This window comes from Lemur catta, chromosome 3 (assembly GCF_020740605.2).
Source record: "Lemur catta isolate mLemCat1 chromosome 3, mLemCat1.pri, whole genome shotgun sequence".
In the NCBI taxonomy this organism is placed as follows: domain Eukaryota; kingdom Metazoa; phylum Chordata; class Mammalia; order Primates; family Lemuridae; genus Lemur; species Lemur catta.
The window spans coordinates 95330265-95343756 of NC_059130.1; the positions used below are offsets into that span (position 1 = coordinate 95330265).

The 13492-nt window shown below is 41.3% G+C and overlaps 1 protein-coding gene across 9 annotated transcripts in view; it reads right to left on the reverse strand.

Annotated features, from left to right (window-relative positions):
- The window catches only part of CCDC30 (coiled-coil domain containing 30), a 134358-nt gene that overhangs the window by 37141 nt on the left and 83725 nt on the right, over positions 1 to 13492 (reverse strand). For all 9 annotated transcript variants that reach the window (XM_045545710.1, XM_045545711.1, XM_045545708.1 and 6 more), the window contains one exon: positions 11598 to 11760. In XM_045545710.1, coding sequence (XP_045401666.1) covers positions 11598 to 11760 — 163 coding nt within the window. The remainder of the gene's footprint in view (positions 1 to 11597; positions 11761 to 13492) is intronic.

The window sequence follows — 13492 nt, forward strand, 5'->3', positions numbered from 1 at the left end:
GTTGATTTTTCAGTTTGTTCAGCTTTTTGCTTGTTGTTAGGATGAAGTGGCAACTTCCAGGCTTCCTGCATGCTGGACCAGAAACTGGAAGTCAGTTTCATGTGCTTTTGCTCACCAGACAGCCTCCATAGCAGAGGTGACTTTCAATAATCAGGTGGAAATAAACAGTATATTCTGTATGTGTCAATTAGCATCTTTATAGCACCCATTTGCTTGCTCACTGGGCTCACAGACAAAGGGCATGGTAGCAGGTATATGTATTTTTCAAGGGGTCACTAAGACTAGTCCACTCAACTTGCCAAAAACCAAGATCCCAAGATCAATGCTGAGCAAGCAATATGGCACCATCTCCTGGGAGGACCAGCAAGCTACCTGGTAGCAGGTTTATTGCAACAGACCCCTTCTGTCATGGATGGAACAACAATTTGCCCTCAGTAGACTAGATATTCATTTTAAATCTGGATTTGCTTTTTCAGTCCATAATGCTTTTGCCAAGAACACCATCTGTGGAATTACCAAATTCCTTGTTTCTTGTTATGTTAGACAACTCAACATTGCTTCTGACCAAGAAAATCGGTTTACAGTAAGAGAAGTGAAACAATGACTTATATATGTGATTCATTGGTCCTACCACATCCCATCAGGCAGCAAAAACTAACCTGAAAAACAGTGAAATGACCTGTTGAAGATTTAGCTCTGATGCTGGCTAGGTGGCAACACCTCATAGGTTTAAGGTGCTGTCTTTGTTTTTTTTTTTTAGAGACAAGGTCTCACTTAGGCTGGAGTATAGTGGCACAATCATAGCTCACTGCAGCTTCCAACTCCTGGACTCAAGTAATCCTCCTGCCTCAGCCTCCCAAAGCCCTGGGATTATAGGCATGAGCCACCATGCCTGGCTTGAGGTGCTGTCTTATAAGATGATGTATAAGCGTTTAACTGTGATTAATATATGATGTTGTTTCTCTCATAGCCAGAATACATGGAAAGGAGACAAGAGATGAAAGTGGGAGTGGCTTCTCATGTCAATACCACTAGCAAATTGTGTGTTTTAACGGTGGTTAACTTTATAATGAAGTGGTTTTTTGTTTTTAATTTTTTTTTAAGAAATGAAATCTCACTTTGTTGTTCAGGCTAGAGGACAATGGCTATTCATAGGTGAGGTCATAGTGCAATGCATCCTTGAACTCAAGCTACAAAGAATCCTCCTGCCTCAGCCTCCCAAGTAGCTGGGACTATAGGCACATGCTTAACTGTAAGTATCCGGCTTATAATTTTTAACATTATAGTATATCCATGTGGACTGAGACTGAAAGTAGGAATTATTAATAACATCACCCCAAAATGATCACAGATGGGACTTCGAGTGTTCCCTTTTTATGGAAAGGGTGTGTCTTTATAAGAATTATAGTGTATGGTATTAAATGGAAGCATAATCTCCTTGTGGTTTAGAAGGTTAAACCACAAGGTAAAAGCACTTGTATGAATGCTGGGTATCCCCTGCGCTATGAAGGAAATTAGAAATATTTTACCCCCAAATGCGGCATTTTGACATGCCGCACTGACTCAAGAAGCCTCAAGGTCTTTCTGACTTTCCCCCCACCTGACCATTGGCACTTCCCAAAACAGTCAGTTTCTTTATCTGCCTAAAGATTCAGACCCACCTAGATGAGAATTGTTCTCTTCTTCCCCTCCCTGTAAGACCAGGAATGTGACCACACCTGAACAGACTCTTTAAGAAGATAATATCCTGACTCTCAGATTCATTCAAATTCCAAAAAGAGGGCGGGGTGCGGTGGCTCACGCCTGTAATCCTAGCCCTCTGGGAGGCTGGCGCGGGTGGATCGCTTGAGGTCAGGAGTTCAAGACCAGCCTGAGCAAGAGCGAGACCTCATCTCTACTAAAAATAGAAAGAAGTTATCTGGCCAACTAAAAATATATATAGAAAAAATTAGCCAGGCATGGTGGCACATGCCTGTAGTCCCAGCTACTCGGGAGGCTGAGGCAGGAGGATCGCTTAAGCCCAGGAGTTTGAGGTTGCTGTGAGCTAGGCTGACGCCACAGCACTCACTCTAGCCGGGGCAACAGAGTGAGACTGTCTCAAAACAAACAAACAAAAAAATTCCAAAAATAACTATTTACTAGTTAATCTTCCTTCCTCATGCATTCATCTTCTCTAGTAATCCTTTGCTGCCTCTTGCTTCCTTGATTAAGTTAATAACCTTTGTTAAGGCTTATTGGTTTCACTTAGAAGGGTACTTTTAGTTAAAAAAAACTCCAAAAGCCAGAAATATCAGCTGTTTGTCCCACTAAAATGCGCTCTACTGCTCCCTCATCATTCCTGCTTGCTGTCTTCAGTACCACATGGAAACCCTAGGGGTGTAACAGAGGGAATGGCCTGAAAAAGGGCAAAATGTATTAGAAGCCATCTCTTTAAAACCTTCCCCACTCTTTCTGGGAATTAAAAGCTGCATCCCTGCCCCAGGCCAGTGGTTGGGAGGGGCAAGGGAGACTTCTTTTGTTCTCTGCACCACAGGAGATGGCTCAAGGGAATTGTCCAGGGCAGAGAGATTGACTTTGCTGGAGATGGAACAGACTAAAATCATCCACTGCAGTTAAACAGCAATAGCCTGAAGCTGGAAATCCTCCCTTTCGAAGTTCTGTAATTCGTGGCTGGGGGTGGTGGCTCATGCCTGTAATCCTAGCCTAGCACTGGGGAGGCTGAGGCAGGAGGATCACTTGAGCCCAGGAGTGTGAGGTTGCAGTGAGCTACAGTGACGCCACGGCACTCTACCCAGGGCAACAGAGAGAGACTCTGTCTATAAATACATGCATACATACATACATAAATATTCTGTAATGTTGCTTATGATGAGGATGATATCATTTTAAGACAGGAGTTTCCATCTTCCTCATTTACTGGCAAATTAATAAACTTCTCTTTCCTTTTCCTCAACCACTTGTCCTTGCTCTTTGATGAGGCCTCAGGGACAAGTGTCCATGAGCTTTTGGTAACAGGGAACCTCTAATGACTCAACCCCTCTTAAGGAACTCAGAAAAAAGGTGCCATTCACCTTCTTTTGGGGGCCTTCTGTTTTCCTTGTGGAGACTAAAGAGTCATAGACCGATTCCTCTCAGGTAGAAAACTCTGCTCTGCTCTGTTTTGTATTGTTTTATCTCTTTGGCTTTTGGGGTTACTAGAAAAAATTGACCTTGATGTATATAATGGCCAGGCATGACCATGTTAGAGGCAGCTGAATACACTATAGGAGGCTTCTCCTTTCTTTGGGCCTCATGATAAGAAAGGGTGTGGTTTAAACATTTAGAAAAATGTCTTTCTAAGGAAATACATTGTGAAAGCATTGCATGGCTCAGCCCCCTGGCAGTCCCATGGAATCTCTCATTTGGGGGCCTGGGATTTGATGCTACCTATCTAAATGAAGTTGATCTTATAAAGTCCTATGGTGAATTTATAAGTTCTTATTATAATTAGCTTTAACATTTAATACACTAATACAAAGATAAGATTTGGTTTTCCTCTTTTGAACAAGATTTTCATGTAATTTTTTTTTTATTTATTTTTTGAGACAGAGTCTCACTCTGTTGCCCGGGCTAGAGTGCCATGGCATCAGCCTAGCTCACAGCAACCTCAAACTCCCGAGCTCAAACAATCCTTCTGCCTCAGCCTCCCGAGTAGCTGGGACTATGGGCATGTGCCACCATGCCCGGCTAATTTTTTCTATATATTTTTAGTTGTTCAGCTAACTTTGTATTTTTAGTAGAGATGGGGTCTCTTGCTCAGGCTGGTCTTGAACTCCTGACCTCGAGTGATCCTTCCGCTTTGGCCTCCCAGAGTGCTAGGATTACAGGCGTGAGCCATCGCACCCAGCCTAGTTTTGCTTTTTAAATCTTTGAAATACCAGCTTGGCTGAATAAATAACTATGATTTTATAGTAACCAGTGATCCTGTTTTGTGACAAGTATTTTAAACATTTGATATTTGACAAAATTTCTGGCTGGGCATGGTGGCGTATGCCTGTAGTCCCAGCTACTCGGGAAGCTGAGGCAGAAGGATTGCTTGAGCCCAGGAGTTTGAGGTTGCTGTGAGCTAGGCTGATGCCATGGCACTCTAGCCTGGGCAACAGAGTGAGATTCTGTCTCAAAAAAAAAAAGAAAGAAAAGAAAGAAAAAGATATTTGACAAAATTTCTAATACCAAAATTCTAAATTCAGTCTTTTTGACCTCAAACTAGCTTTTTTAAATATTAGAGCCACTAAAAGTCCAACAGAGACATATTAGGCTTATTTGGCATATTAAAACCATACAAGAAGCATTGTCAAATATGAAATGGTATTTAACTTTCTTTGGGTTATATTTATATAAACATGATATTTCTTTTTCATGTTTAAGACTTCTATATTTATCTAATTTTCATGGTTTGTGTATGGCACTTTAATAACAAAAAACAATGTGGCTGAAGACTGAGGAATTATCATCCATCAGAGCTGTCCAAGTAGGACAATGTTACTTAGGGTCTCGCTAACTTAACTGAAATGAGAAAAGTCACTTTCGGAATTTTAAAAACAAGACTTCCAATTACATGGAAAAAAATCTCTCTCTCTTTTAAATCACCTCTTTTAAAGGCTATATTTGGCTCTACTCAATTTTTATTTTTTTAGGGATAGGGTCTCACTCTGTTACCCAGGCTGAAGCACAGTGGTATGATCACAGCATACTGCAACTTCAAACTCGTGGGCTCAAGTGATACTCCTGCCTCAGCCTCTTGAGTGGCTAGGAATACAGACGTATACCATCATGCCTGGCTAATTTTTAAAAGTTTTTGTAGAAGCGAGATCTCATTATGTTGCCCAGGTTGTCCTCGAATGGGCTCAAGGGATCCTCCAGCCCTGACCTCCGAAGGAGCTGAGACTGCAGGTGTGCACCATCACACTAGGGTAATTTCTTTATTTTTCTGTAGAGACAGGGTCTCACTATGTTGCCCAGGCTGGTCTTGAACTCCTAGCCTTAAGCAATCCTCTTGCACTGGCTTCCCAAAGTGGTAGGATTACAGGCATGAGCCACCTTGCAGGCCTCATTTTTTTATTTTAAATATGGTTATTCATCGGATGAGGGTATGGCAAGAGATTGAGAACTGTCAAACTCTTGACATGTAACAACTCCATCCAAACCTCTGCACTAAGAGACAACCCAACTGTAGCATGCCTCCTAGCAGCATAAGGTCATGGCCCTATTATCCGACCGCCCCCACCCAATTAAAATGCCTGCCTGAGAAAGCTCAATGCTGCCAGGAGAATTTAGTTTGTTCTAGCCAACACCTGTTGATAGGCTCCAGATCTCTCTTTCTTAAGAGCATTTACTAAGTGCTTACAATTATGAATTCTTCCTTCATCACTTTAAGATGTATATGGGCCTCTATCTCCCAGACTCAGTGGGAGAATAGCACGGTATCTTAGATAAATCTGCCAGCTAGCAGACATCTCTGGCCTAATCTCATTTACCCTAATCAACTCTCTGTAAGTTTTCACTTCTTTGACTCTACTGGGCCCCAGTTCACTTTCTCACCCTCATTCTTCCTTTAAAATGCCCAATCACCTCTATACAAATGGAATAGAGCTCAGTTCTTTCCTTGACTGTAAGTGGTTACTAAATAAAATCCATTTTTACTGTTTTAATTAAAGTCCCACTGTGCTTATCTGCCACAGGATCCAAAGAGAAGAGGGAGAATTCAATCCATTTGCCTTCTCCGGCTCCAGGGCAAACCCTGAGTTGGCTCCCCTTTTGTAAAAACAAAACATCCAAGCCCTTCCCCAAGGCCTAGGCCCCCTGCCTTGCCGGGCGGGCGACACCTAGAGGTAACAACCAAATTGCTCACTCATTGAGTTAGGTAATGATAAACAAGGCCATGCAACAAACTCCTTGAGGGTATTTGAGCACTGAATGTATTGAGTTAAGTTGACTAAGTTCCTAATTAGTATTCACAGTGTAACTGGTGACCTCACTGAAACGATGTTCAGGGTGACAGGTCCTGGCTTTAGGAGAGACAGCGCTGGGGCCACAGCACCCACAGGCTCAAGGAGAGAGATTTACCCATCGAAGCTGTCTGCTTACGTGCTGTTCTAAGGGTCCAGCTGGCTTCACTGGGGTGAGAAAAGTCACTGCTGGGACTCTACCTTGTTTCTCAAAAGCAGAATCCACTAATCCCCTAGCTTGAGCAGCCCAGACAGCCGTGGCTGAGAGTTCACAAGCTCACTTCTGGCGTCGTGCTGTAAACATGTTATTAATGTGTTTCAACATTGTATGAGATTCCTAAAATTCTGACATGTCTTGGTGTACGTTATCAATAATTATGGTTATTATGTTAAATTGTAATGTGCCAAAAACCCCAAATTTCTTTGTCAATTGTCTCTTTAGCTGTGGCTATTCTAAGACTTTTATCATACAAAGGCAATTATCATTTTACTTTGATTCTTCTCAAAAAAGCAGTTTCTAACTGCCTACAGTCCAAAATTTGCTTCTTCAAGAAAATTTATGGAAAGGACTGACAGGTACTTTTAAATGGAGGTGAAACTGGCTGGGCATGTGGCTCATGCCTGTAATCCTAGCACTCTGGGAGGCCGAGGCAGGTGGATTGTTTGAGCTCAGGAGTTCGAGACCAGCCTGAGCAAGAGTGAGACCCCGTCTCTAATAAAAATAGAAAGAAATTAACTGGACAACTAAAAATATATACAAAAAAAAATTAGCCAGGCATGGTGGCGCATGCCTGTAGTCCTAGCTACTCGGGAGGCTGAGGCAGGAGGATTGCTTGAGCCCAGGAGTTTGAGGTTGCTGTGAGCTAGACTGATGCCACGGCACTCTAGCCCGGGCAACAGAGTGAGACTCTGTCTCAAAAAAAAAAAAAAAAAAAAAAAGACAGAGATAAATAGAGATGAAACTGATAACTTTGGAGATCATAGCATTTGGACTAGGAATGCTTCCAAGACTTTAAAAAGCTGGTGCATTCATGGAGATTGCTAACCCAACCTCAAACACAACAAAACTTAATTATTTGGGACTAAACTAATTTTTTGACTTTTCATTTAAAATATTACTGATTCTTTTTGTGTGTTGTTTTCCAGGAGTCAAGAAAACCTTTTTCTTCTTTTGAGCTATTTATAACTTACACAAAATTGGTAACGCATTTTTGTGAGCAATTTGAAGCACCTATTTTTCTCTCTACTTGATTCCTCCAGAATTTGGAAACTATTTGTAAGTATTGTTATTTTATGACAATAAAGTTATCTGTATATGTTCAATAAGAATTTATCTTCTTTTACAACATGACAGAATTAGAGACACTAGTTATTTTACCAAGGCTTTGATTGGATTGGCATATTTTCAGAAATGCCTGTTACCAAAAACTCGGCACTTGTCCCCGAGGCCACATCAGAAGAACAATGACAAATGGTTTGAGGAGAGGGAAAGGGAAGTTCATTAATTTGCCGGCAAATGAGGAGGTTGGCAGACTCCTCAAGGTACCAACATCCTGCTTCTGAGCAGGCATACAGAGCTTTTAAAGGGAGGGTTATCAGCTTCAGGATATTGCTGTTCAACTATAGTTGATGGTTCTGATTCATCCCAGCTTTGGCTAAGACAATCTCGTGACTTCCGCAGACAATTCCCTTGAGCCATGTCCTGCTGTACAAAGAACAAAGGACATTCTCTTGTCCCTTCTGACCACTGGCCTTCGTCAGGGATACAGGTTTTAATTCCCAAAAGGAGTGGGGAAGGTTTTAGAGAGACAGAAAACATTTTTACTCTTTTTCAAGGCATTCTTCCTGTTATACCTAGACTGCTTTGAGGGATTAAGGTTGACTTACAGAGCCAATAAAAACCCGTTTTTAAAAAAAACTGGTCTGGTACCTCATCTATGACATTTCAAGACCTGTGGTAAGCAAAGAATGTCACTTTCTGACAGGTCCAGGAGCCCCAAGTTACCTTGGGACCTCGATAAAAGAGGAATTTACCTAATTCATACTGGTACCGACAGGCACAGTTAAATCCTTGGCTTGGCTTGACAAGCTTTTAAGTCTAACCTGAGATTCCTTATGAAAAAGTTCCAGCAAAGCCAATTAAAAAAAAAGAAAAAAGGAAAGCCTATCTGGTCAATAACCATTCTTGCTGCACTTTATGCAAATATAATCAGGTTAAGTATAATGAAACTAAAATTTATTTTGCAAACAAATTGGTCCTACTGTGATTTGTCTTTAGTAGAAATGAGAAATTGTAGATAGAAAATTATATTTCAGAAGAAATTATAGTAAATCCACCCATTATTAGATTCTAGCTTGAATCCTGAATTCTTTCCTGGTTATAAGTCTCCAAATAATGTTTTCAAATTTTTCTTCCATTTTTACGACTGGGACTCAGTGAAATTGCCACTACCTTTTTCCTGAGGCCCTGCAGGTATACTTTGTGACATACAAACTCCAGGCGAGAAAAGTATGTCAGATTTCCACTGCCTACTTCCACTTTAACTGAAGATGTTTTGAGTTTAACATGTAGACACTTCAGCAGGATGCCCTCCAAACTCTGTGAACAGTCACAAATATTACTTTGTTTTTCTTCTGTTTGAAAGCTCATCTGCAAAGCCAGCGTCTGGGATGTGATAAAGCTGTTTAATGGAACTGACCTATTCACAGGACTAAAAGACTAACTAAAGAAGACATGGAACAATGTGTTTAAATTTGCTGTTTTCCATTGATCCCAATTTTTTTTCACTCCTTTGTATATCTCTAACAACCTCTAACCCAAATTTCTCCAAAATTACCAGCTTTGCTTTTAATATATGAAACTTTTTAAAGTGTGGACTGAAGAAAATTAGAAATATTTTACCCCAATATATGGCATTTTGACATGCTGCACTGACTGAAGAAGCCTCAAGGTCTCTCTGACCTTCCCCGCTACCCACCAAGGGGCACTCCCCCAAAAAGTTAAAGTTTCTTTATCTGCCTACTAAAGATCCAGACCCACCTAGTAGGACAATTGTTCTTTTCTTCCCCTCCCTATAAGACCAGGAATGTGACCACACCTGAACAGACTCTTTAAGAAGATAATGTCCTGGCTGGGTGTGGTGGCTCATGCCTGTAATCCTAGCACTCTGGAGGCCGAGGCAGGAGGATCGCTCAAGGTCAGGAGTTCGAAACCAATCTGAGCAAGAGTAAGACCCCATCTCTACTAAAAAATACAAAGAAATTAGCTGGACAACTGAAAACATACAGAAAAAAAATAGCTGGGCATGGTGGCACATGCCTGTAGTCCCAGGTACTTGGGAGGCTGAGGCAGAAGGATTGCTCGAGTCCAGGAGTTTGAGGTTGCTGTGAGCTAGGCTGACGCCATGGCACTCTGGCCAGGGTGACAAAGTGGGACTCTGACTCAAAAAAAAAAAAAAAGAAGATAATGTCCTACCTCTCAGACTAATTCAAATTCCACAGAGAACTATTTGCTAGTTACTCTTTGTTCCCCATCCATTCATGCTCCCTAGTAATCTTTTATTGCCAATCAACAGAATCCCTCTCCCCACCACCCCTGTGACTTATTTTACCAGAAAGGCATATAAGCTTCTAAACCCCATTTCAGAGTTGAGTTTTCATTCTGAAGGCTCTTGTGTATACTTGGTAGATAAATTAGTATCTTTTTCTCCAGTTAATCAATCTGCCTCATGCCAGTGATTTTTCAGTGAACCTTTATGGGGCCAAGGGCCTTTGTTCCCTACAGCTGTAAGGCTGGAAGTCTGAAACTACATTTCCCAGACTCCCCGGCTAGCAGGGTTCAAGTTTAGTTCCTACAAATGAGGAACTTGCACACAATTTGGAAACCCTATGTGAAGTAAAAGCCATTGTTCTTATGGTTTACCATAAAAAATATATATTTTGGTCTTTGTTCTGGCACACTCCTCCTAAAACCTTGCAATCTCTGAAGTGGTAAGTGTCTTTCTGTATGCTAAGGAGCAAACGGGTAGCTGGGAGCTCCTGGACAGCCAGGGGGTTGTGGGCTGGTTGTTGGGGGTTCTTACGATGTGACTAGAGGGTCGGAACACTCAGCCTCACCCAGAATTCCTGGGAGGGGAGAGGGTTAAAGGTTGAGTTAATCAGTAAGAGCCAATATTTAATCAATCATGCTTACATAATGAAGCCTTCATAAAACTCCAAAAGGACAGAGTTCGGAGAGCCTCCAGGTTGTTGACTATGTGGAGGTGGTGGGAGGGTGGTGTGTTCCGAGAGGGGATGGAAGCTCCATGTCCCTTCACACATACTTTGCCCTGTCCATCTCTTCCATCTGGCTGTTCCTGAGTTGGCTCCTTTGGTAATAAACCAGTAATCTAGTAAATAAACTGTTTCCTGAGTTCTAAGAGCCATTCTAGCAAATGATCAAACCCAAACCCAAGGGTGGAGATGTGGGAACCTCTGTTGTATAGCTGGCTGGTCAGAAGCATTGGCAAAAACCTGGACTTGCCTTGGGCATCTGCAGTGGGGGCAGTCTTGTCTGACTGAGTCCTCATTCAGGTAGCCATCACCTGGTGCTATGTCTAGGTAGATAGCGTCAGAATTGACTTCAGTCTTTGTGTTGTCAAGCGAAAAGAATTTAAATAATTTGGAGGTTTATTCTGGGCCTGGAGAGCCACATCCAAGAGGCCTTGAGCAAGTGGTCCCGCCACGGTTGGGTTACCGTTTGGTTTTATACATTTTTAAGTTAAGATAATGAAGTTTGTTAATCAGAGACAAGCCACAGGATATATACAAGACTCAAGTGATCTGTTAAGCAAATAGATGACCTGCAGGTGTGGTTTAACCTTTGTCTTACATGGCCTTAGGTCCTGTTAATGATTTAGTATCTAATTATTACAAAGAGTAACTCCAAAAGGGAGAGGGCATAACTAGGCGTGTCTGACCTCCCTTCTGCTCCTGGCTGGCAACTCAGCTTTAAGGCCTTTCTGGGGTCCTCTTAGCCAAGAGGGGGTCCCTTCAGTTAGCTGGGGAACTTAAGATTTTATTTGAGTTCACAGTATACCCAGTTGGTGTTCACAGAGAATTGGAGAATTGCTTAGTGTGGGGGAAAAACCCACACATCTGGTATCAGAAGTGAAGTACTGAGAGTGGTGTGAATATAGGAAGAAAAAAACAGATTTGTTTGTTTCCCCTAACAGTTCTCCTCTGGTACTAGCAGATAGATGAAAGGACAGACAACAGATGAGACATTTGTAGAGGCTTCTGGGAGAATTCCTGCAAATTCCCCACTTTGGTGTTGCAGGAGGTGGCTTCTCTGTGATTTCTGAACTTACGGATTTATTGAAAGCCGGCAGAAGTTCTGACTTTCTACTCTCTCCCCAGTCCCTTCCAACTGTTTTGTAAGCATCTAATTCCCTGTGTTAAATCTCTTGTTGCTTGAAGTACCTAGGGTAGATTCTGCTTTCCTGACCTAACCCTGGCTAAACTTTGTACTCAAAGTGCTAAGCACTCAGTGATTAACAATAATAATAATTCCCTATTACTCAGGTTTATGACAAAAGGAAAACTGAGAAGCATATCTATTTACTTTCTTACCTCATCATATTTTCTTTTCTCATTTTCCAGTTGTGTAAGGAGGATCTCTTGTTCCTGAATCCTGGATTGCTGCTGAGAACAGGTTATTTTCAGTAGATTTTCTTTATTTTGTAATGTTCTCACTTGCCTGTGTAACTCATTTACGTTCTGATCCAGGAGTTCCCTGAGGGCAATTAATGTACATTAAATCATATTGTGAATTATAAAACTTTGCAAATTAAAGCCAGACCTAAAATTTTCTTGCCATCACAGGGACTTTTTGTTGTTGTTCAATGAGGTATGGTATGTGGCCATAAGTTAAAGGGACCAACACAAGAACCTCCTTTGTAACAGATGCTTTGCTTAGCTCTCTCTGTCACTCATCAAACAACCCTATGAGGAAGAAATAATTGTCTTTATTTCAGAGATGAAGAAGCTGTAGCACAGAGAACAGTTAGGACAAGGTAGAGGTGGGGCTCTAATCCTGAATCCCATATCTTTTCTTCCTCATTACTTTACTAGTTGAGCCCTTGATCTTCTGGGTTCAATAGAAGGTTGTTAGTTACAAGCACTATTGATACTAATGCATACATGTTAATATTGCTATAGCTGAATCATGAATGAGCCTGCACTTGATGAAGAAATTCACCATTTCCAAAAGAGGGTGAAGGAACTCAGGAAATTTTACCCCAAAATATGGTACCCTGGTATACTGAGTATTTTGAATTAAAGGCTCTTAGAGATCAGTAGATGTTGGAAGAGGCTTTCCGGTTATCTGCATAAAGACTAGACCTACCAAGGAAACAATTTATTCCTATCCCTCCTCCCTGAAATCTCATTATCTCTCTATATTCAGAAAAGAAGACTGAGGAATGTAACCACACGTGGACAGACCTTTTCACAAGATAATGGTGATTCCTTTGGACTTATTCAAATTCCAAATTAACTTCTGTCCATTCATTCTCCCTAATGATTTACTGACCCTCAAAAAAATTGTCCACATTGTTCATCTCCCCGCTCCTGTATGGAAAAGGGTATATAAGCTTCTGTAACATACTCCAGTACTGGATAATCACTCTGTGGTTTTCCCTAGTGCACATTAACAAAATTTTGTTTGCCTTTTCTCCTGTTAATCTACCTTTTGTCAATTCATTTTTCAGTGAAACTTCAGAATGAGAAGGGGAGGTTTTCCTTTCACCACTTTTTACAAGGGCCATTAGCACTTTGCTCCTTGAGATTATATATAGATATATTTGGCTGGTCAAGTAAAGAGCAGTGGCAGTGGAGAAGGAACAAAGGAATCTGTTACTGGTTGTGATCAACTAGTTGTACACACCACTGCACTCTGACCAGCCACTTTGCTCCTTCAGAGTCTGCAGTTTGTGGAGAGAGTTTTCCGAGGATTTCAGACTAAGGTTGTCTGGACTTAGGAGATTCATCTTGAAGAACATGATGATGATAATCATGACATAGTACTGGTAGGCAAAATTCTCACCTACATGCTAGGGCAGTAAAAATACTAACATTGGACAAATAAGTTTGCTTTCTCTAACTTTAGTATTCTGAGAAGCCAGTGAGTTATTGGGGGAAGATTTGTCTTTGAGACATGAGCTCATATCTTTCCATCTCTAGTTCTTCTCCTTATTTCTTGGATATAAGTGCAGGCTGTCCAAGGACTGCTGTGGCTTATTTTCTGTCACTTATGAGCATTTCTACACCAACATCCCCTCTTTCATCTAATTCACTGTTTATCTGAACAATTCCCTGCTATTATTACCTACTTCTTTTTGATTCCATTCTCAATTTCTGATCAAGGGACTAGACTTGGAACTGAAAGGGAAGTTTTACTCTGCTGGAACTAAAAAACCTTCAGTTATCTGCAGTAAAATTTGAGAGTTGAAAACTGGAATTGAAAA